Source organism: Crocuta crocuta, unplaced genomic scaffold (assembly GCF_008692635.1).
Source record: "Crocuta crocuta isolate KB4526 unplaced genomic scaffold, BGI_CrCroc_1.0 scaffold177, whole genome shotgun sequence".
Lineage (NCBI taxonomy): Eukaryota > Metazoa > Chordata > Mammalia > Carnivora > Hyaenidae > Crocuta > Crocuta crocuta.
Window position 1 is genome coordinate 5,317,288 of NW_027531880.1, and position 27,282 is coordinate 5,344,569.

Sequence of the window (27,282 nt, forward strand, 5' to 3'; positions counted from 1 at the left end):
TTTTTGTAAGTGGTGGAGTTAGGACTAGAGCATAGAGAGCCTGACTTTAAAGTTACTCCTCTTAGGGGAAGTGGAAGGAAAAAAAATAAAAACATAAAAAATAGGGGAGGTGTGGTTGGCTCAGTTGATTAAACATCTGACTCTTGATTTTGGCTCAGATCACAATCTCATGTTTTGTGGGATCCAGTGCTGTGGCAGAGCCTGCTTGGAATTCTCTCTCTCTCCTCTACCTCTGCCTCTCCCCAAGCTGGTATGTTCTCTCTCTAAAAATAAATTTAAAAAATAAATATTTAAAATAATAAAATAAAATAAAATAAAATAAAATAAAACTCACCCCTCCTAACCATTAGGGGCAGGCCTTCCCTGCTTTGGTTATTCTCTCCTGTTGTTCTGGTTACAGTTTTCTGTTGGTGATCTCCATAGTTCAGGTCCTGACTTCCCTTTCCTTACTTTGTTCCCTCTCTGTGGGTGATTTCATCCCTTCAAAGACTTTGGCTATTATACCTAGATTGATGATTTCCAACATTTTGTTCCAGTTGTATCTCCTCTGTCATCTACTAGACATCTTCACTTTACTCTTCTATGGAAGCTTCATATGAAACATCTTAACACATTAAATATATCCTAGACACCTTTCATTAAGGTGGGGGAAAAGGCTTTTAAAACCTCCAGCAACTAGCTCAAGGTCTTGAACATAGAGCCTACTACCTAATGACAGATCCAAGCTGTACTTGTCAATTTATTCTCTTGTAATAAGAACAAAGCTCATCTTCTTCATCTATTCCATATCCAGGTGAATAGTATCCTTCAGAACCAGCAATACAATGTTAGGAGCAAATGGAAAATGAAAAGGTAAGGACCCTTGTTCAAAATTATTCAGAATTTCAAGATGCTGACAGTAGACACTAAGCCAATCATTAAGCCTTTTTGTATGCAAGACCTTAGGTGACTGCACAGGTTGAATGTCCATGAAGCTGGCCCTGGTACCACAGTTGACCAGCTGGAGACCTGGAAGTTACCTCTCCATTATATCCAAAAGAACATCAGTCTTGCCAGTTCTACTGCCTTAATATTTCTCATGTTTCCCTTTATTGCCAATCCTGCTGCAATTGTTTTTGATTTCTTGCTATTTACGATTAGAATATCATAACATAATCTCTAAATGATCTCTCTGCCTCAAATCTAATCCCATAAGACTTTCCTATCATTTGAGACTTGAATTACTTTTATAACCTCTGAAATCATTGCCTTGTTTTTATCATGACCCCTCCCCATAGTATCCCACAGATACAATATTTATTTCCAACTACTACCAGAATCATTTAAACATTTATTTATTTGTTATAAGAATCTTTTCCTTTAAGTATTATTCAAATATACAAATATAATAAAGTTATTTCTCTCCTTAAAATCTTTCCCTTGGTTTTCAAGATAAATTGAAATTATTTCACTGCATGGCTTTTGCAGCTGATCATGGTTTAGCTTCACCAACCTATCACCCTTATAATTTTATGCTTCAGCCATATCGAACTATGTGTACTTCCTCAAACAGACCATGCTTATGTCACTGTTCTTTGTTCTTTGTACATGCTTCTCTTTTTCTGAAATTTCGAAACTTTATTTCATTTGCATAAACATTAATCATCCTTTAAAACTCATGTCACCCCAATGTTTATAGCAGCACTGTTGACAACAGCCAAAGTATGGAAAGAACCCAAATGTCCATTGACTGATGGATGGATAAAGAAGATGTGGTATATATATATATACAATGCAATATTACTCAGCCATCAAGGAGAATGAAATTTTGCCATTCGTGACAATGTGGATGGAACTTTGTATTTGTGTATGATGCTAAGCAAAATAAGTTAGTCAGGGAAAGACACATATCATATGATTTCACTCATATGTGGAATTTAAGAAATAAAACAGATGAACATGAGAGAAAGGAAGCAAAAAGAGGATAAAAACATAGAGGGAGACAAACCATAAGAGAATCTTAAATGCAGAGAAAATAACTGAGGGTTGCTGGTGGGGTATTGGGATGGGGTACGTGAGCAACGGGCATTGGGAAGGGTGCTTGTTGGGATGAGCATTGGGTGTTGTATGTAGGTGGTGAATCACTGGATTCTATTTTTGAAATTGTTACTACACTATATGTTAACTTAGATTTAAATAAAAAATAAATAAATTTTTAAAAATTATAAAATAAAACTCATCTCACATATTACCTTGTCTTAGAAAGTTTGTTTTTACTATGACTCTTTTTAGTACTTCTTCCCCTTCCCTGTTTAGCTAATTGTCCCTCTGCTGCCCACTAGTCTGGGTTGTGGACTTATAGCCATAAGTCTGCTGTCTACTATCATACTCTGCATTTATTTTTACATAGCCTCCATCCCATTGTGTTGAATTAATTCATTTGTCCATTTCTTCACTAGTGAGATTCAAGATTGGTTTCTTAACCTTTCCATCTCTACTATCTAGTTTAGGGACTAGCATATCACGTTTGCCTATTAAATTGTTATTGAATAGATGAGTAATTAGGGTAGAAATTGTGATGCTTATAAAGTTAGGTTTAACATCAGTAATGAAATATTGATTGAGTCAATACAGCATTTATATTTTTTTTCTCTTAGCAGCCAATATTTTAAATGCATTGCTAAGTGCTATGATGTAAGTGCTATGATGTAAGAAAAAGCTATGGATCCTATCTGTGGAGAACAGATAAACTAGCAGCTGAAATACAGAGAGAGAGAGAGAGAGAGAGAGAGAGGGAGAGAGAGAGAGATGGAGGGAGAGAAGGAGAGAGAGAGAGAGAATCACTGTATAAGAGCAGAAGTGTCATGCTCTAAAAGAGAATTTTAAAAACTATAGGAATAGAGTTTAAAGAAACTTCCCTACAAGTTAATCCTTCAGTTTGGGCTTAGGCAATGGCCTAAAATAGTGGTTGTCAGATAGAAATGGATATGTGGGAGGTGGTTGTATCAGCATGATCCCTGGCTCTGTTCCCAGAGTTCACAAGGCTTTGATCATCTTTGGAAAATCAGAGGGTCTGGTATGTACATTCTTCAAAAGACATTGTCTTCAAAAGACAGGTTGTTCTGGTATTGCCCTTTCCTCAACCATCTTTCCTCCAACATTTTTAAAAATCAGCACGAAATAAGGAAAAGAGTTCCTATTCTGATTCTTTGGTGGGGTTATAGGTAGAAAACAATCCCACTGATTTTGTAAACTTGTGTATATAAATACATAAAAATATTTATTACATGAAAATCATTGTCTTTGAGATCTAGAAGAAATGTAGTTGCTATTCTACTATTGAACACATGTTGACTTTATGTGGTATAAAATTTCCATTAGATGAACCTAGCCTCCCATTTACTTTTTTTCATGGATGAATTTGCAGGTTACATAAATGGTTGAATCAAAGAGTTGGAAGCCATGTTAATAAGGATCTACTTACGTCTGATCTTTTAGATATGTATAAACAGACAGGAGAGTCTAAATGAATTATCTAAGGCTACACAGCAGTTTTCTTTTTCATAGAGTTAATTTTTTAGAGCAGTTTTAGGTTATCATGGCAAAATGAGAGTACAGAGAATTTCCATTTATCTCTTGCCCCCATAAGCACAGTTTTCTACACCACACTGGTACGTACAGTTGTTAAAATCAATGAGCCTACACTGACACATCATTATCATCCAAAGTCCACAAGTTATATTAGGGTTCACTTCTGATGTGTACATTCTATGGGTTTTAGCAAATGTGTAATGTTATGTATCTACCATTGTAGTACCACACAGAATAATTTCACTGCATTAAAAACCTTCTGTGTTTTGCTTGTTCACTTCTCCCTCTTCCCTAAGCCCTGAAAATCAGTGACTCTTCTACTGTCCATGCTTTTGTCTTTTCCAGAATGTCATTTAATTAGAATTATACAGCATGTAGCCTTTTCAGATTGACTTACCTAGTTAGTAATATGATATGCATGCTCTTTTTCTGCTTGATTTCTTTATTTTTTATGTCTATTTATAAAAATTATTTTTTAATGTTTATTTTTGAGAGAGTGAGTGGGGGAGGGGCAGAAAGAGGGAGACAGAGGATCTGAGGTGGGCACTTCACTGACAGCAGAGACCCTGATGTGGGGCTTGAACTAACGAACCATAAGATCCTGACCTGAGCTAAAGTCGACTGACTTTAACTGACTGAGCCACCTGAGCGCCCATGCTTGGTTTCCTTAAAATGCTTAATACTGGGCATCTGGGTGGCTCAGTTGGTTAAGCGTCCGACTTCAGCTCAGGTCACAATCTCACAGTTCGTGGATTCGAGCCCGCGTCAGGCTCTTTGCTGACAGCTAGCTCAGATCTTGGAGCTTGCTTCAGGTTCTGTGTCTCCCTCTCTCTCTGACCCTCCTCTGCTCAGGCTGTCTCTCTCTCTGTCTCTCTCAGAAATAAATAAAACATTAAAAAAAGTAATTAAATGCTGAATGAAGTGTTTCTTTAAAATGCTGGAGAAATTGCTACAGTGTACCTCAGTTTCCTTGTCAATTCACCTACTGAAGGACATCATGGTTGCTTCCAAGTTTTGACAATTATGAATAAAGGTGTTTAAACATCTATATGCATGTTTTTGTGTAGCCATAAGTTTGATTTTCCTTTCTTCAAATTATAGATCCCAGTGCTAAAAAAATGCAATGACTCTTGATGACACGGACCATATATATCTTTTGTGTCCTTTTTCAAGCTATTAACTTTATTTTCTGTGATGAAGGTGCAAGATTTCCCAGTTTTACCATTCATCTGACTTAAAATTGTCTCTTTGGGGTATTTTCGGCCCATCATAAAACCAAACCTCAAAACCAACACAAGGCTAATTTTTCATCAAAATGCTTTTACACTACCTTGTATTATAGGTGACTTTTAGAGACATAGATCTTAAAAGCTGAATAAATCTGGAAGTATATTCCTATTTCCTCTAATACTTCTGGTAAATTGTCAAGTCTGTATGTACTGATGTTGCCCCCAGGTGAACGCATTCTATCAACAAGAGAAAACCTTTTCCATCATTTGGATAGTGAATAATAATCACATATCAAACACTAGATATATTAACAAGACCTTTGGGAAATTTGCTCATATTTTTGTTTTTCAGTCTGATTTTAACCTGTGAATAGTTATAAAAAAAAAAAGATGTAATGATTCACAATGTACATTTCTGATAACCAAATGTGGCTCCATACCTCAGGCTTTGTTTTCTTCAGAAAAAAAAAAAAGTTAGCATTTTATAATCCACCAACACTACTTTATGTTATAAATTTTTGACTATCTCAATGTCAAAGCTGTCCTTCCAATAAGTAATGTCTAAAGCATACAGCCCATATACCAAACATTACCCAAGTCCATGTGCATTTTGAGTTGCAATTCTGGGGTAAATGTAATTAGGAGAACTACATAATGTATACTGCTATTTATAATGGCATCTTAATATTCACATTTTGCATAAGAGGTGAGTTCCTAGGGTAGTATCTAATGAAAATGAAGATACAACTTTCTTGTGACAGTGTGGTGGCTGACCTTTTAACCTACGCTTTTAAAAAAGGCCTTCATTCTGTTTTTTTATATAACTACTCCTTTTTAAAATTATAGCACAATTCTAATACTAGATATACAGTCTTTCTCTCTTCAAAATAGTTATAAGGGTCTAAAGTAGAAAGCTGATCCGATTGGCAATGCATTTTTACCCTATGTGGAACTATACCATTCCAACTTTCTTGTCTATTATTTTTACTGCAACTTCCAAGTCAGTGTGAATGGACTCAGCTCTGTAGACACCAGCAAATGATCCTTTACCAAGCAGATTTATAACTTTCAAATTTCCCCTCTTCTCTCCCATGCAGGACACCATATTTCCAGGCACTGGCTCTGTTCCCATTTGGCTCAGCTCCCATTAGGCTAAGTTTCCATGGCTACAGTTCCTATGGCAAAAGCACAGCCACCAAAAGGTCTCCAGGATACTGAGTCAGGAATATGCCTCTGAGCTCCCATTTTGGGAAGCTTGGGCTGGTTGACCCAATGACGGTAATGGGCACAGAAATATCACCCTACCTACTTTTCTCTTGTTACTACAACACAACAAAACATCACGCATGAGTTGGAAATTTGGGGGGGATCCTGTGCAGTCAAGTAACCAGTACTTCTATTGCAAAGGTCAAATAAGGCGGAATTCCTGTGTAAGCACATGTTTCCTTCAGTGGAGTGTGGACTCACAGTAGTGGTTTGACATATTCCAGGGGTGATTTGCCTGGGTTTAATCTTTTACTTTGCCATATTCTAGCCATGTGGCTTTTGAAAGGTACTGAACTCTACTGGGTCTCAATTTCTTTAAAATAGCTAGTACTTATCTCATCAGCCCATTGAAATGATTAAGTGAATTGATATATGTAAGCTCAAAAAAGAGTTTTCTATGTTGTCAGAGGCATTGGAGGCAGATTCATGCATTATATGGGCCATTGTATCTCAGAGTTGGCAAGAACCTTAAGGACCACCAAGTTTGTGTTTATATATCAACTTTTTAGCCTCTCTGAACTTCTAATTTTTAAATTTTTTATTGTATATAAAACAATTCTTTGGAAATGAGTAAATTCCTATCTTTAGCTCATAACTCACCAGGAGAACTGTATATCTCTGTGTACCAAGTCTCACAGAAGCATATGAGGACTCCAGTGCTATGAATTGAGTAATATTCTCTCTGTAATGTGTAATATTATATTTAGTATATTAGAGTGAGAAAAATAGGATATGAATTATATGTAAGGAACTTCAACCATTTATCGTGGAAAAGTTAAGTATATAAGGAAGGGTGTAAGGTATACTTACTTTTTATATACCCTTGATATGAAATGATACATCTTTTAAGCTATATTTTCCTTGATTATGGAAAACAGCATGTAGGTAAATTACCACTATACACTTCTGAATTTACTAGGACATAGACTAGGATGGGATTATCAATTCCAAATAGAATTATCAACTCCAAATAGAATTATCACTAATTCTATTTGAACAGAACTCATGTTACTAAGAATTCACTGCTAAAACCTTCTCTTACATAGTAGACCAGTTCATCCTCAGGTAACGCAATGACCTCTCCCTCCTGGTAGAGCAGAGGCACATGGCACGGATGCAAGAATCACAGGACTTCTGGGGCCCCCCGGGTGGCTTAGTCGGTTAAGCATCCGACTTTCGCTCAGGTCATGATCTCGCGGTTCATGGGTTCGAGGCCCCCGTCGGGCTCTGTGCTGACTGCCAGCTCAGAGCCTGGAGCCTGTTTCAGAGTCTGTATCTCCCTCTCTCTCTGACCCTCCCCTGCCCACGCTGTCTCTCTCTCTCCTAGAAATAAATAAAACATTTAAAAAAAAAAAAAAAGAATAACAGGACTTCTTTAGAAATATATCTAATATTTGGTCGTATGTCTTCCAGTCCAGAGAAGAGTGAGTTAAAAGAAAACCAGGGATTGTGATCTCTATTGTTTTGACAGATATAAGAGAATANCTCTCTCCCTCCTAAAAAAAAAAAAAACATTTAAAAAAAAAAAAAAAGAATAACAGGACTTCTTTAGAAATATATCTAATATTTGGTCGTATGTCTTCCAGTCCAGAGAAGAGTGAGTTAAAAGAAAACCAGGGATTGTGATCTCTATTGTTTTGACAGATATAAGAGAATAGACTCTGAGGAACAAGTGTCCACACCCTTTGTGGAGAACTTGAAGCCCAGTTTCAGTCTGCCTATCACCTACCTAACAACAGTGCTGTGTTAGGGACAATGACTTCGATGTTTTGTTTTGTTTTGTTTTTATATTTTTTTATTATTTATTTATTTTTGGGGGAGAGTATAAGCAGGGAGGGTCAGAGAGACAGGGACAGAGGAACTGAAGCAGGCTCTGCACTAATAGGCTAACAGCTGGAGCCCAATGTGGGGTTCAAACCCACAAACTGCGAGATCATGACCTGAGCCAAAGTCTGACGCTCAACCAACTGAGTGACCCAGGTGCCCCATATACAATGTTCTTAAAGAGAAGATGTGCGTACAGAGGCTGGCTGAGAGGATCAAAGATGTTTTGCATGTCAAGATGATTGATTACTAATTAGGTAAAACCAGTTCTGGAGAAGAAACTCCTGATATGAAGTCTCGTAGCATGTAGCTGTGGAGCCAGATTGATTCATGTAGTAGACAGGATAGAAAAACATCTTAACTTGGAGCCAATAAATGATCCTTCGCCATTTACTTACTTATATTCTAGTAGTTCTTTATAATTTCTTAAGATCTGAGTACTATATTTCATTCAGCAGTAACCTTGTGAACAAGGCCATGCAGGCATTATTATGCTCATTGTACAGAAATACAAAGTGACTTGCCTAAGGTCACAAAGGTCATAGATGTCCAAAACAGAACCACAAGAAGAACCCACCTTTTGAAACTTCTCAATTTAGTGCTTTCTGAACCACATCAAGCCCTAAGACATGATGATCTTTCTTTTAATCTTTAAAAATTATACACGTACACACACAGATATGTATACATTCATGCATGCATACTTTTTTCACTATAAACTTACATATGCTCATTGCTGAAACACTGACAGGAGAATAAAGGGGAAAAAAATGTGTCCCATGCACCTAAAAACTATCACCATTGACATTTGGTATATCTTCTCTGGAATCAAGTGAAATTTTGCTATGAGCAGGGAGATTTCACTCTATTTCATTGGGTTAGGGTGTATTTGAAAAATAATGTTAAAATTGTTTTTAGAGGTGTGACCTTAGAAATAAGTGACTACATTTCCTTCCTTGAATCTGCTTGTGTGTGTGCACTCAGCCAATTTCCTCAGACCTGGGCTTTCCATAAATTGAAAGCATTTGCAAATTCTGCACCCAGGCAGTCATTGTACCTTTTTTCTCTTCTCATCTTTAATAGCATAGCCAATGTCCAGCTAATCATATACTACTGTATCTCATGACATTCTGTCAAGTCACCTCATTTCCTCCCCGCTCCTTCCCAAATTCCCTTTTTCTCTAACCTGTTCTACATCAAGTCTAGTGAAAAAGATGAGAATGGTCAACAAACTAAAGTTCTCCTCCCCTTTATAACCAACTGTGTGACCCTCAGTAAGCAACTTTACTCTCTGAGACTCAACTTTGTCATCTTTAAAATGAGTTTAGTTCAGGATGCCTGGGAGGTTCAGTTAATTAAGCGTCTGACTTTGGCTTAGGTCATGATTTCATAATTTGTGAGTTTGAGCCCCTCATTGGGCTCTCAGCCTGCTTCAGGTCTTCTGTCCCTCTTTCTCTGCCTCTCCCTTACTTGCACGTTCATGCTCTGTCTTTCTCAAAAATAAAAATAAACATTTAATATGATGAGTCTGGGTAATATAATTTCTAAGGTCCTCTCCAGAATTCATTCTTAGATTCCATTATTAAGTAAATCCATGCCAGATTGTGAGTGCCAGATAACCCTAGCCTCCCGAGAGAAATTATATTTCAAAGGTGACCCCTTTTATTAGCCCACATTAATTTATTCATGAGTTGACTCAATCGATTATATATTCATTCAACAGATATTTGCTAAGTGCGTACTAAGGTTGGGGGATGCATGAGTCAGTAAACAATAGAGTGTCCCTGACATCAGGAAGATTATCATGTAGTGAGACAGACAGGTAATTATAAACAAGTGTGATATTAATATAGGGAAAGTACAGGAATCTATTTACCCATGCTTGAGGGTAGCAGTGTAGACTGGGTCTCATCTAGATGAGTATTTAATTATAGCTATGAATAAGGCAACTTTTAGACATTTTATTATATCATATCAATTTTTATTGAATGCCATCATTTTAATAGGAATAAAATATTCTAATTATATTCTAATTACGTTCTTACAAGGAAAGGAGAGATATTGGAAAAATATTTTAAAATCTTAAAAATACAATTAAAAATTTGTATATTATTAATTTGTGGGTCTGATATAATGAGCAATGACACCGATACATATAGACATCTTTGTCTTGACGGAATGTCAAGTTACATTAGTCATGCTTCAGCAGGAATTTCTTAGTTGTGCATCTAATACTCTCCAGGAAAGGAATGACACTAGTGCCTCCAGTTCCTTTATTTTCAGGTTCTGATGATTCTTCAGATGTTGAGTTTCTCCCCTTCTGTTTCTTTGAAGGTTTCACGATGTACTCGCCTACTATAAACAAATGGTAGCTTCGCAGAGCAACCATAGCTTTCACACATTCATTATAATCTGTCTGCAGTTCAGCATCACCTTTTGAAAGAACAAACTGACGGACTGAGGGGGCTGACTCTAATGTCTGAAGAAATTTCCGGTGAGCTAACGGCATATATTCTCTCATTTCATGAAGGAATTTGGAAGCAAATTCTGAAACAAGAGAAAGATTAGTTAGTAGGGAAGCCAAAACATTCTCCAATCCAGGAGAGAAGGACAGAGTGAGGTCAGAGTGGGTGGGAGATCACAAGCCACCACTGAAACATGAGGCAATGAGTTCACAACCATCCTGTTAGAAGGCTATTCGTCTTGCTTTAGTAATGGTAATTATTTTAATTATGTATATTATTATATATATACATTTATTATGTATATTCAATTATGTGTATAATTATGTATAATTATTATACAGCCTTAATTCTGAAAACCACGTGAAGTGAACTCATTCTTTCATAATAGAGTTTTTTGCTCATGTATCCTTTCTCACTTCTTATTGTATTTGATCCTTCTAAAAAGCCGATGATACAGGGTGAATATAATCTGTACACGACAGATCATGACAGAGAGTTCAAAAGAGTTTAAGGGATAACTTTTAAATAAATGAATGAACTATAAACCAGGAAATTCTTACTGGAGCTTCTTCTGCCTACTCTAAACCCCTACAAGGAATATAATAGATGTGGCTCATATTTCAACTTCTGGACATCTTTAAAATACGGGCTGCTGTGGTAAGAAGACAGCTGACCAAGAGCAGTGTCAAGCCTCCCCTGTCACTGAGGTCTCCACCTCCCCAACTTCAACTCACAGTCCCATCTCACTTGCAGGTGACTTCCTCTTTCTGAATCTGATCATACGTTTTCAGGACATGTGCTATGGGCTTCACCACAGCCAATTAGGCCTGATAAACATGTTCAAATGTCAGGATTGAGAGGGTGATAAACTTGCGTTTTGGTTCTGGTTTCACTGCTTTCCAGCTGGTTAGTGTGGAGTCTGTCACTTACCCTCTAAAGAACTTCAAATCTCCTGTTTGGTTGTCTGTGAAAGGTGATGATGACAATAAGATCCTGCCTTACCGATTCTTTGGAAACTACCAGATAGGCTCAGATGAGATTCTGGCGGAAAGTTACTTTTTTTAACAAATGTAATTTATTTTTGAGAGAGACAGCGTGAGCAGGGGAGGGTCAGAGAGAGGGGGAGACACAGAATCTGAAACAGTTTCCAGGCTCTGAACTGTCAGCACAAAGCCCGATGCGGGGCTTGAACCCATGAACCGTGAGATCATGACCTGAGCCGAAGTTGGACGCTTAACTGACTGAGCCACCCAGGTGCACCAGAAAGTAATTTTTTAGATGTTAAAACACTATTGTATTAACATAGGAGATGATTATTATTTGTCATTATCCACTCACCTTCACCAGAACTCTGCTGGATGCCCAGCAGAACATCAAAACATTGGAAAATGCTGCTTTGGGCTGCACTACCCCCTGCAAACTTCTTTGGGGTATCCCAGACACCTTCGTACTTCAGACCCTCTGGAAGCAGGGCGTGGCCTTTCCAGCTAGACCAGGAAGGGAGAAAAATCATTACTTAGGTTAATTACCAAATTTTCAGATATAAAATCTTATAATAGAGGATGAATGGAGAGCGACATAAATTTCATTATTCTTCCACAATTCCCTTCCACTGATGTTCATGTTTGAGAATGATAAATAACAGTTCTGAGAAAATGTGGCTTAACTATTCCATAAATAGAAGCTTACCTTTGCACTGGAGCAAACATCATTCTGTTCTCTTTTTTTAATTTTTTTTTTTTTTTTGAGAAAGAGAGGTGGGGGAAGGGCAAGGAGAGAGGGAGAGAGAGAACATCAACCAGGTTCTCTATGTCAGTGCTGAGTCTGATATGCGGCTTGATCACACAAAGCAGGAGGTCATGACTTGAGCCGAAAGCAAGAGTCAGATGCTTAATTGACTGAGCCACCCAGGCACCACCATTCCATTCTTTTTCAAATGACTACCTTTCCTGTCCATACTCCAGTCCATGTCTGGCCAGCTAATAACAAAGAGAATAGTCTTTACTTCGTCTACATGTTTTTTAGGATACGCATTATTTCTTAAACCCGAAGGATAGTAGGGATCATCTGTGGGAGTTTGATGTGTTATGGGAATTGTTTAAGAGAAAACAATATCAAGTGTAAGACTACATACCCAGACAAATATATGCGAAGAACATTGAAAAATGTGCTTGGGTCCACGTAGTCTGTAAAAAGATGAGGTGTAATAAATTAAGCAGTCATCAGAACTATCACAGGAGATCAAGATATTGTAAACAACTGATAGTGGAGTTCAGCTTAGGCTGCAGAAAAGGCATTAGATCAATCTGTGCCAAAAAAGTCCCTGAGAACAAGCTCTCTCAAGTGAGCCTCATGCCCACTGAACAGGGCTAGCACACAGCTTGTATCAAAGAACCTAAGCCCACTTCTGACTCATCCTCGGGAGACCAATTAAACTGCTAATGTTTTTTTCAAACTATTTCATGTGCTTACTGATATAAGAGATAAACTACTTACATAAAGAAACAAATCTAAATAAAATGAAAAGTAGACACAGCAACCCCAGGAACCCTGTGGGTTTCCCCATGAATCATCCCCCAAAGCTTACTAACATTTTTTACTTGAAGGTCTATTTCTTGCCAACGACCCATCAGCAGTAACTCAAAGCCTGGGGATACACCGTCACATATTTGTTGAAGCTGTCAGGCAGAGCACATATTTTTCTGTTTTTCTTGCAGTCCCTTGTTTGTATACTTTTTTTGGTTATTACTATTTTTTTAGCTGTTCATTTTGTCATAACTTTTGAGCTCAGTAGCTTTTCTCTGTTGTTTCTTACGTAACTAGTGAAAAACCAGAACTTGTAGGGAGTTCTTGTCAAGCAGAAGCTAAGTATTTCAGAACTGAAAACAGCCTGAACTTTCCACCTCTCTCTCCATGGATTTCAGTGGGAGGCTAAGACATTCCTGTGAGTTAAATAGCTACCTGGCTTGCAATTGCAATTCTGGCTTCACAATTTACTATTAATGCAACCTTGGGCCATTAATCTTATCTCTCCAGCAGATTACTTTATCTGTAAAATTAATATAATAAACCTACCACAGGAAAGTATAATTTAGTGACATAAAGTGAAAACACACCCACTAAGTGAGAGGGGTTTTTTTCTTCTGTTTGTTTAACAACGCTAACGCTTCACATAATCAGAAAGTTGTGACTGCCAGCCTTGAATGTTGCCTGGCATAGAATACTTGCCATGAATTTGCCGAAACTCTTCGCGGGCTTGTTTCAGACAAGAAGATATGTAACGCAGTGCCTGTTGCAAAGTTTTCCGGTCCTCACATTTTACTGAGTTTAGTAAATCGGGAATTACCTTAAAAAAAAAAAAAGGTAAACATTTAAGATTTCCTAGCACTAAATATTGGCATAGAATAAAATTCTCCTAATTCTTACTCTCCAAATTAAATGTGAGATTTCCATTTTTCTGTTTTGCTGAGTACCCTCTTGTTTGACTTAATTTCCCTGCATTTAATTAAGCCTAGATTTATTTTTATTTATTTCTCATTTAGAGATAAGCTTATATAGTTTTATATAGTTTTATTTCTAACTCTAATAGTCAAAACTATTATATTTATGTCACTCTGTGATCTAGTTCCAATGACAACTTGCATTAAAAATGCATTTATTTTACTGAAGTTTCAAACTTTATTCTAAATGTGTGGGTCCTATGCTTTCTATTTTAGATGATACACAAAAATAAATAAAATACTTATTTCTATTAGATGACCTCATATCCAATTAAATAATCGAATGTTCTATTTAGTCATGATAAAGTTATTTCATGAATAATATAGTTTGGTTACTAAATGATTGCTCTGCTTATGGAAATGAAGATACAAATTTGCCAGTATGGATGGACTTACTTTGATTGCAGAAGCCGCTGCTGTTTCCACCAACAGAGAAACCAGGAAAAATCCTTTACCACAGTCTCCACCAGGAAATGAAAACAGAATGTCCATGTTCCTAAGAAAACAAGTCAAGGGAGTCAAGAATTTAGCAAAAGTACTGGCATATTTGTTTGAGTGCTTTGTAGTTTTCAAATATTTTTATTCTATTTTAGTTTCAAAATAACTTTTTGGGATAAGTATGCTAGATTTTACCCTCTCCATTCTGTTATGAGTGTTAGGTTCATTGTCTAAGATCTAATGGTAAATTAAACTGGATCTTGAAATTCCATTTTAGAATTTTGAAACCAGAAATTCCAAGATCATTTCTGTTTCTATCCTATCATTAATTTTTCACATGCATATATATTACCATATATATATGTATATTTGTATATATATATATATACATACTTGATGCTTTAGAGACATCTGTGAGGTATAATTTTAAGTAGTCTTTTTGCTTTGAATACATATATTTGCATCTATGTTTTTATCAGTGAACCTGATTCAATTTCTCAGTGGTTTACCTGCTTTACAAAGAAATGGGAAATTCAAATAATTGATTATACCCTATTTTCTTTTTTATTGAAGTTTTACACTAGTGCAAACAAGGACTTAGTATCTGTATATCTATGAAGTTCATGGTGGTTAAATTCATGGTCCCTGAAGCCAGACCATTTCTGCAAGCTACCTTGTGGTGTGACCTTGATCAAGATACTTTATGTTTCTGCCTCAGTGTTCTCATCTGTAAAATGGCACTGATGATACCATCTTCCCAAGTGAAAAAGCCTTCCATAGCTGTCCACTGATCTGAAGATACTATTGAAACCCCTTATCATAGCCAAAGGTCCTACATAATTTTTTGCTAAATTTATTTCTTCATCCCTTTACCATACTACTACTTCCATCAATCACTACTTATCAAGGACACTAGCCTTCCTTTGGTTCTGATAATACATCAAGATTTCCATCACTTTGAGGCCCTCACTCTTGCTGTTTTCTCCACTATGAGCATTCACCTTTTTCTTGTAGCTAATTCCTTCCTACTCACTCTTTCGAACTCAGATTAAATAACTTGCTACAAAGATTCCTTCTTTATCCGGTTTATTTGGTTAGAGTTCCTCTTGCCCTCCTCCTTATCAAAAAGCAATGTACATAATTTTCCTGTATCTACTTTCTGAACCAAAGCAGGCTTATTCTTAATGATATTTACCTTTATTTCCTTAGCTTTTAGCTTTTGTTTAGGATATAGATCAAAAATAGTGAGGACTGGGCCAAAAAGAACAGGTTTATGTTTCCAGCCACTGAGGTTATTCAGTCAAAGACACACAGATGGATGTGCATTTTATATATGTGCATTTTAATTATATTTTATATATGCAGGTGCTATTTTTGCATATAACTGTAGCTATGATATCAAGCAGACATGGTCCTATGATAGTCTTATATCTAATTAAGTATTGGGATTATATGCTCTTTAAACAATTACTTGAGTTATATTTTGCCTGAACTCAATTGGTCTTTTAAAAAGTACTTTTGGAAGATATTGATAAGCCTATATTTACTTTGAATAACAAATAATTCTTAGAATAAAATAAGAATCAAATACTTACTCATAAGTCATGGGCCTTATGAAAGCAGCCATCAAACAGTGGGTCAATTGGAAGAGAAAAAGAAAATCAATTAAAAATCAAATGGTTTTGAGTTATTCGTATTCAATTTAATACTACTGATCTATCAAAGGTAAGATATAAGTAGAAAAGAAAAATACATATATGCTTTTTAAAAAAGATTTATCAACTAGGCAATGCAAACACTTAACTTAGTACTTTTTAAGAAAAAAAAAATATTTAAGGGACACAGAGGGTTAGCCAAACTAGTCTTTCCTAATAAACTATTCTAGATCAAATCCTTTCATTTTAGGCTTCCCGGGTCTACAGTAGAAACACACCCTGAACCCTGGGACACCCTATGTCTCTTGTTCCCTTGTGGTAACAGACCCCACTGCTAAGAGGACAGGAAGGGCCTAGCCCTTCAGCTTTTTCATCTCCACTGCTGAAAATGTGTTTACTCTTTTTTTTTGGTTTTGTTTTTTATTTATTTCTGAGAGAGAGAGACAGCATGAGCAGGGGAGGGTCAGAGAGAGAGGGAGACACAGAATCTGAAGCAGGCTCCAGGCTCTGAGCTGGCAGTCAGCACAGAGCCGGACGCGGGGCTCGAACTCACGAACCGTGAGATGATGACCTCAGCCGAAGTCAGACGCTCAACTGACTGAGTCACCCAGGTGCCCAGAAAATGTGTTTATGCTTAACTGGAGAGTTAAAGATTAAAGTTGTAGAATCTCCAAAATATGTTACTTTAAAGAAGCCAGATACAAGAGTACCTACTCTATAATCTCACTAACGTGAAATCCAATAGTAGAATAAACTTAAGTTTTAAAATGACCAATCAGAATGTGTGTACCTAGAGGTAGAGAAGAGAATTGAATGAAATGAACCATAGAGTGGTATTCTGTATATTGCTTCAGGCTATCCACGTGTATAGAACAGTCAAAATCCCCCAACTGAACAGTCAAGATGGCACATGTCATTGTATGTTAACTATACACCTTTCTCTCATGGATATACCAGCAGAGGAAAACATACGCCCAAGTCAGAGAAGAAAGCTGTGCTACTGAAAAGTAAACCAATGACTAACTCCCTCTTGATGTAAATAGCGTGCACTTCTTTAATTCCTGCTGTAATCACAGTTTACATACCCATTGGGGTCCTTTTTCTTCCAGTTTGCCAAGACACAGTCTGCATAAACCAGAATGGGAGGCAGATCCAGCTTCTTAGAGAGTTCACAGTAAGGAATAGCAATATTTTTTGGCAGGACCTAATTAAAACACAGGGTTTAGAATTAATCTTTGAAGTATCTTACCTTTTCCTCTGCTTTCTGGGTGTCAGAACATTAGCTGTTCTACATCATGGCACTCTGAAACCAAACCACTGTAATTTTCTCTTCCTCATTTCATAACTTAGTCCTGGGAATTATTAAATGTTTATGTTTTAGATGTGGGTTGATGTGGACATAATCTAGTCAGAGAGAGAGAAATATGAAGTAGACGTTATGAGGAACAAAGGATGTATCATTGACTTTCCAATGGCCTGTGGTTACTTGTAGTCGTTTATTCATTCGTGTGTTCATCCCATAAACATTTGTTAAGCAGCTCCTCTGTAAGGAACTCTTCATCCATAGGCAATACAAGGATAAAGTCATGCTCAGCTCCCTTTTCGTTCAACTTTTCTTTTCCTGAGCCTGTTACTCAGGATTCTGCTCCGTGTATGGCCACATTCTAAAAGACTCCTTTTTTTTTTTTTTAAATATGTATTTATTTATTTCTAGGAGAGAGAGAGAGACAGCGTGAGCAGGGGAGGGTCAGAGAGAGAGGGAGTCGCAGACTCTGAAATAGGCTCCAGGCTCCGAGCTGGCAGTCAGCACAGAGCCCGATGCGGGGCTCGAACCCACAAACCGCTAGATCATGACCCAAGCAGAAGTCGGTCGCTTAACCGACTAAGCCACCCAGGCGCCCCAAAAAGACTCCTATGTCCACAGGGCAATCTTGATGGGCAAATGCTCTCTGAAGGGCCCTTTGTTGCCACTTACGCAAGCCATGTTTTCCAATTGCTCTATTAATCATAATGCTGACCTTTTATTCTTTATTTGCCTGACTTTATAACCAGAATGTCCCACGTAGTAATTAAGGTCATCCTTGACATCAGTAGCCTATGGCTGGAATATGTGTATCTAACCAGGCAAAGGAAAGGGATGTGTGGCTCATCTGGGGTAGTGGGAGGTGGGACTGCGGTGGGAAGGGTGGTATGACAATGTGGCCTGCTCCACAGTTCTGCAAAAATCAAGAAAGCTCTAACCTCAGTAGCTTCGGATTAACCTAATACACCTGGAGATGATGGTTTAACAAAGAAGACAGAACATTAGCAGGAAAACATTGGCTATCCAAGTCCTTGCAGAGCTTGCGCCTCTGGGATCAGAGACATTTTGGTTTGCAAATGATTTACAATCATTTCAAAAGGAAATTCCTGGATATGTTTCAAAAGGAAATTTCTGCCGTTTTCTGATTTAAACAAAAGATCAAAGGGAAACAAAAGGGAAGATGCTTAAGTAAAAAATTAATTTGAGGTGACTTGGGGAAAAGAAATGTTCAAACACATCTGTTTAGATTGTGTATAGACTGTAATAGATTACTATTAAAGATATTTATGCAGCTACTAAGAAACTCAGATGCTAATTTCTAGCCCATTCCCAAGCAAAATGTGTCTTATAGTGATATATCTTATTTTTTGTCCATTTATTTTCTTTCCTCATTTCAATAGTTCTATATATGTGTGTGTGTGTATATATATGACTATTGACTACATGTGTATACACACACAGAGATAGATATATATATATGTACATATATATAGATATAGATAGATACACATACACGCATATACATTTCCTACAATTTCCTCACTTCAACAGTCATATATATGTATTTGTTCCTGGCTTCTAAAATCCTTTTCAGAATAATGTGGTCTATAGAAACTAAATAAATTAAAAATATATTTTTAAGTTTTATTTTATAATCCTGAAGTCCAGTCTGGTAAATTTATTATCTTTTTATTATCCCATATACATTCTGGTCTCCATATTTTTTGCTAGTCCTCTCTCTTTTTTGCCCCTCTCCTCTTTGAATAAACTCTACCAATCTTTTAAGAAATAATTCAAGTCCCACTGCTTCTTGAAGCATTTCATTATTATTCCAACTACTATTTAACTCCTCTGGAGCCTCATACTTCTGCACTTAACACATGCTTCCCTTTGTTATTGATGATCTTTTTTGTTTGTTTGTTTGTTTTATTTTGAGAGAGAAAGTGTGCATGTGTGTGTGAACAGAGTAGGGGCAGAGAGAGAGAGAAAGAGAGAGAGAGAGAGAGAAAATCCCAGGCAGGCTCCACTCTGTCAGCGCAGACCACAAACCATGAAATCACTACCTGAGCCGAAACCGAGAGTTGTAGGGTTGACTGACCGAGCCACTCAGGTGACCCTACTGATGATCTTTCTATACAATACCTACACATTTAGCTAGACTTGGATTCTAGCAAGTCTAGTGGGGCTGTGTGCTTAGGTTGTAAGGCTAGAACCAATCTTAAACCTTATAGTGTCCTCACAAAATTTAGATATGGTAGTCTGATGATTATAAAGAAGTATAACATGTTCCCATGATTATGTGGAGCATCTTTTTTCTTTTGTTCACATATAAGGGGATGACTTATCACATAGGTGAACTGTATGTGCTGTTTTGTGTTTAAGCAAGGTGTGGAAAGACAAACAAGATAATAATTCCAATTACCTTGTCAAAAAGGAAAAAAAAATCACTAGAGGGCAGAAGGTGCTTCTGGAACCTATTTTATCTCTTTCTGGTCTAAAGATTAGGTGTACAGTCAACTGGTTTTATGTGATTAGGATTGCCAGACAAAATACAATACGGTATTATTTTAAATCTAAAGTTATCTACCGTGGATGAGAGTAGAGTGAAACCCATATGTTCTTCCATATTGGCAGATGTAAGAAAGCACTTTGGCATTAAGTAAGAAGAGTCATAACATGTGCATAATCTCCCAAAACTCATAAGGAGACAAAATACTTAATTTTCAAATATATTGACTATCGTGTCATTTACAATGGTAAAATATTAAAAACAAGTACACTATTTGTAAACAGAGGATTGAATAAATAAAGTTCAGTAACTCAATGAAAAACTATAAAGTGATTTCAAATGATGACTGGCATGATTATGTTGTAACTAGAAAATGCCTACAGTATAATCTAAGTAAAAGACTCAGGACATATGTCTATATCAATAGGATGGAGCACCTACTGTGTTATGTAAGTGAAGGATTAAAAATCCAATAACGATAGCAGCTGGCAGGTTAAAGCAATAAATGATTGTTTTCCTTTTTATTGTTTTCTGTTATCCAAGCATCATAAAATTTAGTTATAATATTTTTAGAGTTATTTTTACATTAAATGTCAATTGGATGTAAATTGTCATATAGCATAAGAAATACCAGAAAATCTCCAAACCTTACGAACATCTTCACCGCCTTGATTCCACACATACGCCATGGTGATATATCCCAGGACCAGATGTGCAAGGCGCTGTGACTTGTGGTTTTTGAGACCATCAATACTGAGCAGTTTTAACTGGGAATAAAAAGAGGAATTGACTCGAATCAACATGGGTGGCATTATAGCTTTAAAGCCAAGTTAAAAATGTTAAGAAGCTGTAACAGGAAGAAGAATGTATGCCTTTCCAAACCTTCTCAACTTCTTTACGTAGTTCATTTTTCTCAATCAGTTCAGGCAGGTTTCTAGCAATGAAAATCCATTGATCATAAGGGTAAGGTAGCTCCTCCTTGAAAAAAAGAAACAGGACATTTATCTTGTAGCGAAAGTTTTTATGTAATAGTTTTGCCTCTGATTGATTGTCTTGCCTCTAGATCAACTCTGTGTAACACCATCCTAGCCAACAATTACCTGTCCAGTAACCCCATTGTTACCTGCACACTCAGGGCTCAAGACTTCTTCCTCTCCTCCAGCACTCTTACCTGCCTCTTTTACACAGGCCACCTCGAAAGTTCCACTAAAATCATCCTGATTACTCCAACATACACTTACATCCCCAAGTATAAATCCTATGTATTCTATTTTCACATTGTTAAGTAATTTATTGTTATCTGTTACTTATTTTCTCTTCCTGGCTAGATTCTAATATTTTTTAATGGAAGAAAAATGAGATTTCTTAGATGTCAGTAAGTAGACTAGGCATTTTGTTCAATAATTTCTCATTTAAATATTATAAAGACCTAAAAAGTTGACTGTTATCTCCATTTCATAAATAAGGAAAACAAGGCTCAGCTTATGAGATTGTTTTGTATATATAGTTTATTGTGATTGAACTTTTAAGTGCTTCCAACTTTCAAAAATCAATGCTCTTTTTTTCCCCTTAAAGCTTATTCATTCCTTATTTCTGAGAGAAAGATAGAGAGCACAAGCTGGATAGGGGCAGAGAGAGACAGGGTGACACAGAATCCAAAGTAGGCTCCAGTCTCCGAGCTGTCAGCACAGAGCCCATTGCGGGGCTTGAATTTACAATCTGTGAGATTATGACCTGAGCTGAAGTCAGCTGCTTAACAGAATGAGCCACCCAGGAACTCCTCAAAAATCAATGCTCTTTTAACATCTCACTACCTGATTTGATGGTAAGGATTTTATCATGCTTTTAATTGTATATTTCTTACAGAACCTTGGACAGTACTGGACATGTAGTAGATGCTGTACTTATATGTATCAATTATCTGCTTTGGTACTATAGGGGTATATTTTTCCCAGTAAGTGCAAATAAAATCCAAACAGAAGTGTCTCTTTAGATCTTTTCATATTTATGCTTTCATGTCAAGGGAAAACATACAAACGAAAGACCTAGACGATGCCCTGAAATGAGATTCAATTTCCCATATGCTCTTTCCCCATGCCTGTTTCATTAAGCCCTTTCCAGATATGTCCTTGAAGTCATCAGTACTGACCTATGGGGACACGGCAAAAATAGATTAACTCAAACCAACATTGGTGAAGTTTTAAGCTTCAAAACCAAGTTAATATTATAAGTAAGCTACAAGATAAAAAGGCAAATGTAACATAAAATTTAAACATTTTCAGGGCTTCAGATAATTGGCCAATCTTTGGCTGTTAGGGCAGATATTTTAGCAATGAAAGATGTAAGCAGTATATTCACTAGATAGTCACCTCTCTGGTTTCTCTGAATATTTCTCCCTAACTACACAAATGCTATATATATTTTTGTTGTTGCTGTTGCTGTTTTTGTTGTTGTTCTCTATTTTACTATATAACACAACTGAATTTTTGGTTTTTACTCTTTTCCCAAAATAACAGAAATATTTTTGTTGTTATATATCATGATTAACATCCTTTTGACAGATGTAAAAATGCACTCAATAATACACTTCTGGTTCAGAGGATGCTTAATGGTATAATATAAATTAATGAAGAATAACACAGAGGGTCATTCAACTTCTGCTAGATTAGAGAATGTATTTTTTCTATCATTGTGGAGCCAGAAGACATATTCTTTTCTTTTGGAATAGAAATCTGATTGATTATAAAAGATGAAATGAACATTGTGAGCTTATAATTTCTAGGAAAGATCTTCAGTGAAGAAATAAAATTAATGACTAATTTGTTTTTCTTGTTTCGAAATATGACCTAATTCCCTAACCATCTTAAGTAGTAATGCTACTTTTTTTTTTTTAATGTTTTATTTATTTCTAGGAGAGAGAGAGACAGCGTGAGCAGGGGAGGGTCAGAGAGAGAGGGAGTTACAGACTCTGAAACAGGCTCCAGGCTCTGAGCTGGCAGTCAGCACAGAGCCCGACGCGGGGCCCGAACCCACGAACCGCGAGATCATGACCTAAGCGAAAGTCGGACGCTTAACCGACTAAGCCACCCAGGGCGCCCCGTAATGCTACTTTTCAAGTAGTCCAGGAAGAGTTTTGTTTCGCTTTTGTTTGGGGATTTTGCTTTACCCCTTGGAATATGTTCTTAGGTCTCTGAAACTGCCATGATTGTCTTAATTTTTAAAAGAACTTACTTTGGAAGAAAAATGATATAGAGTTTTGCAATTTCTTATAGTACTGTTGATAAGTAAATTTTCAAAATCATCTTATCCTGGCACTTCAGTGTGCTTGTATGGGGAGGGAACAGGTCTAAGTATGAGTGATTTGCAAATATAAAGTAAAGTAAGTGCTTTTAGTAATAACATTAGTGGGCTGGGTTTTTTGTTTGTTTTTTGAGAGAGAGAGAGAGCATAAGCTGGGGGGAGGGGCAGAGAGAGAGAGAGAGCTCTCTGAGAGAGCTAGAGGCTAGAGAGAGGGGCTAGATCCCAGATCACAGGAACTCTGAGATCATGACCTGAGCAGAAATCAAGAATCGGATGCTTACCCGACTGAGTCACCCAGGCACCCCTACAGGATGTTATTTCTAAGTGAGATTGGATCTCTAACTAAAAATATATTTGCTGCATTTAAAGATGCCCTCTAGGATACAGACTGTATTTGCACCACAAAATATTGATATGCACTATACAGAGTTGTCACAGCATGTAACTCGTTCCTAGAAATCATATAGAATCTCATAAACCTTATGAAACCCAATAGTGGAGTGGGGGAAAAAGCAATGCCTTGTGGTATCTTCTCTTACGAGAAGTAGCATATTATAATGATTTTAAGATCATGGACTCTGAAGCCAGACTAGTCAGGTTCACATTCTATCTCTGCCATTGCTACCTGTGCAAGTTTGGGTAATTACCTAAATTCTGCATGGCTTAAACTTCTTATCAGGAAAATGAGGTTAATAACATATATACAGTTTAGGATGGTTGTGAAGGTGGAGTAAGTATTTGTAAATTTCGTAAAGATGCTAAATAAATGTTTGATAGTTGAAATAGATAATAAAATGGTTTTCCTGGCATTCTTTGAAATACATCTTAGAAAAATGCAGTTTTAAAGGCATTTACTCTACATGTCTCGCTCTTTGCAGGCAAAGCTTGTAAGATTTTAAAAAAGGTAATTCAGACTCTCATTCGAATCTTATACTTAGTAACAACAAGTAGTATTAATACAACACAAAATTGATATACCATCTCAAAAACCTAATCAAAGTAGGAACATGTACTTCATACAATTTAAGGTATTCTCAGTCAAGTAAAAGGGTTCCTTTGACATGGATCATTTGTTACTTTGTTTTTTTTTTTTTCAAAATACCCTTCAAAAATGCAATTGTATTAAGCCAAAATACATCATAGTTTCCGTATTTCATCACTTCTGTTATCTGTGTAAAGTAAGTAAAAAGTGGATTTAAGACTCAATCTCCAGGCAGAAAATTTTAAGAAAGTTCAATATGAATCATTTATTAAAACTCTGCTGTACTTATAGCATTGCTCTATCCATTTGTTTAGTAAAAATTACTGAACCACATTTGTTCAGTAGACGTTAACTTGCCCAGGTAAGTAATGATAAGAAAACATTTTTGCCCATAAAGCAATTTCTTGTCTTACCAGTGGATCTGGCAGAGCGAAGCCCACTTTTTCATCTATATGGTATTCTTTGAAAATTTCCCAAGAATATTCTGTAGACAATGTCCTGCTGTGTGCCATTCTCGCAGCCTACTCCACTGGCCCTCCTTATTCTGCAAGGGGTTTTCAGAGCATCTATTTATTATAGAAGTTGCCATAGCCAATGATCACAAACTTACCACGTAGGCAGTAAGAAAAGACTTCCACTTTTAGAATAGCTTCATTTTCTTTCTTTATAATTTGATAAACAATAAAACCACAATACATCCCATTCATCATATAAAGAAACTGAAAGTTTATATCGTTATGAAGTAGTTGTCACTGGGCACACCATTGGCTTACTGTCATAGGAAATGTCAGAAAGAAACTGAAATAACAAAAACCATGAAAATAGGTAACTAGAAAAGAACATTTTTTATGGGAACTTTAAACCTTGAAGAAAGATCATGAATTTGACCAAGGCTAAAGTCCTAAAATATCACTTCGCCATTACTGTCATTGGCTTTCCATTACATCTCTAGGGTTCTTTAAACATAGTAGTGCCTTATTTCAGCAGCCATGAAAGGCAAATTGTGCTACATTGAACTGGTAGGCAATGTCTGATGTAGGAAAAAAAAAAATGGAAGTAGGTGAGAAACTAAGATATACCTCTTGGGGCACCTGGGTGGCTCAGTCACTTAAGCATCTGACTTCATCTCAGGTCATGATCTCACTTTTGTGGGGTTGAGCCCCGCATCGGCTCTGTGCTGACAGCTCAGAACCTGGTGCTTATTTTGGATTCTGTGTCTTCTTCTCTCTCTCTGCCCCTCTCCAACTTGTGCTCCTTCTCTCTGTCTCTAAAAAATAAATAAAAGTTAATTTTTTTAATTAAAAAAAAGAAAGACAGTACCTCTCTATGTCCCCATTTTTCTTTCTCAGTCTTTTATCTATGTTCTCAATGATACAGTTCTTTCTTCTTCATATTCCTTAGAAATCATTTTTAGGGAGACTTTTTTGTATCTCTACTATATTAACTGCTAAGGACTGTCGAGGCAATAGACCTTCATATTTGGAGAGTTTGTAATATGTTAAAAGTTTAAATAAAGGATAAAACACATTGAAAATATTTCTTTCAAAATGCAAATTAAAACTGCATTTGGCAAAGTTTTTGGGGTGCTGTCACTTACAGGCATTGTTCGATCTTGCTAATAAAGCTGAAGCAAAAGTAGAAACCGTATTGTTCTTTTGATGATCAAAAGGAGAAATCAGGAGTCAGTGTGCAGTACATTTTAAGAATGCAATTTTTCGCTCAGCTCATCAGTACTTGAAATAACTTAATGGTACATGACTCTTCATTTTGGAATATTTCTCACACTCTTCTTTCCCATGAATCATGTTTTCTTTTTTTTTAACATGCAGTTTTACAAGAATATGTTCTTCTTACAATAAAAGTAAGGGAAATTGAAACCAAATTATGCTGGAAAAGAACACATGGCTAAGCTTATTCATAATGAATGATTCATGAGGCTGATATCTTTGAAACCAGGCCCAAGGCAGAAAAACAAGAACATCATGTTGGGTTGTTATATCTGTGTGAAAGCCAAACATAACAAAAATGCTTTAGGGGAGCCTGGGTGGCTGAGTTGGTTAAGCATCTGACTTTGGCTCAGGTCATGATCACGGTTCATGGGTTTGAACCCCGCATCAGGCTCTGTGCTGACTGCCAGTTCAGAGTCTGGAGCCTGCTTAGATTCTGTATCTCCCTCTCTCTCTGACCCTCCCCTGCTCATGCTGTCTCTCTCTCAGAAATAAACAAAACATTAAAAAAAATTTTAAATAAAAAAAAACAAAAACACTTTTAGGAATTAGAGAATGTGTGTTTATTCATATGATTTTTCACTCTTCCTACCTGGATTTTCTTTTTCTATTGGTGCATCAAAACAGACACATGTAATGAAGTTTAAGCTAATTCTATGTTAGAAAAGTTTCTGAGGCTTGATTTTTTTTTTTACAGTTTATTTTCAAGTTGGTTTACATATAACACCCAGTGCTCATCCACACAAGTGCCTTCCTCCATGCCCATCACCCCCCTTCCCTCCCCACACCCATCAGTCCTCAGTTTGTTCTCAGCATTCAAGAGTCTGTCATGGTTTGCCTCTCTCCCTTTCCCCCACTATTACCCCCTTTCTTCTCCCCCACGGTCCTTCGTTAAGTTCCTCCTAATCCTCCTATACATGCAAACATATGGTATTTGTCCTTCTCTGCCTTACTTATTTCGCTCAGCATAACACCCTCAAGGTCCATCCATGTTGCTACACATGGCCAGATTTCATTGTTTCTCATTGCCATGTAGTATTCCATGGTATAGATAAACCACATCTTCTTGATCCATTCGTCCGTTGATGGACACTTAGGCTCNCACCTAGGCTCTTTCCATGTTTTAGCTATTGTGGAGAGTGCTGCTATGAACATTGGGGTACATGTGCCCCTATGCATCAGCATTTCTGTATCCCTTGGGTAAATTCCTAGCAGTGCTATTGCTGGGTCATAGGGGAGTTCCATTGTTAATTTTTAAAGAAACCTCCGTACTGTTTTCTGAGGGACTGCACCAGTTTACATTCCCACCCACAGTATAGGAGGGTGCCCGTTTCTCCACATCCTCGCCAGCATCTAGAGTCCTCTGATTTGCTCATTTTAGCCACTCTGACTGGCGTGAGGTGATATCTCAGTGTGAGAAAATCATCTAGTTTCATTCTTCTGAATGTTGCTGTCCAGTTCTCCCAGCACCATCTGTTAAACTGGATGTCCTCTTTGGAGAAGTGTCTGTTCAT

General features: G+C 36.9%; 1 protein-coding gene across 1 annotated transcript; it reads right to left on the reverse strand.

Moving 5' to 3' along the window:
* Nucleotides 1-10,080: 10,080 nt before the first annotated feature.
* Nucleotides 10,081-24,553, reverse strand: IDO1 (indoleamine 2,3-dioxygenase 1). Its single transcript, XM_077773106.1, has 10 exons — nucleotides 24,455-24,553; nucleotides 20,642-20,737; nucleotides 20,407-20,526; nucleotides 17,033-17,151; nucleotides 15,888-15,902; nucleotides 14,251-14,350; nucleotides 13,583-13,700; nucleotides 12,489-12,540; nucleotides 11,693-11,841; nucleotides 10,081-10,436 (listed from the first exon to the last, which is right to left on the reverse strand). The coding sequence occupies exons 1-10, from the start codon at nucleotides 24,551-24,553 to the stop codon at nucleotides 10,081-10,083; spliced, it is 1,224 nt and encodes a 407-aa protein (XP_077629232.1).
* Nucleotides 24,554-27,282: the final 2,729 nt, after the last annotated feature.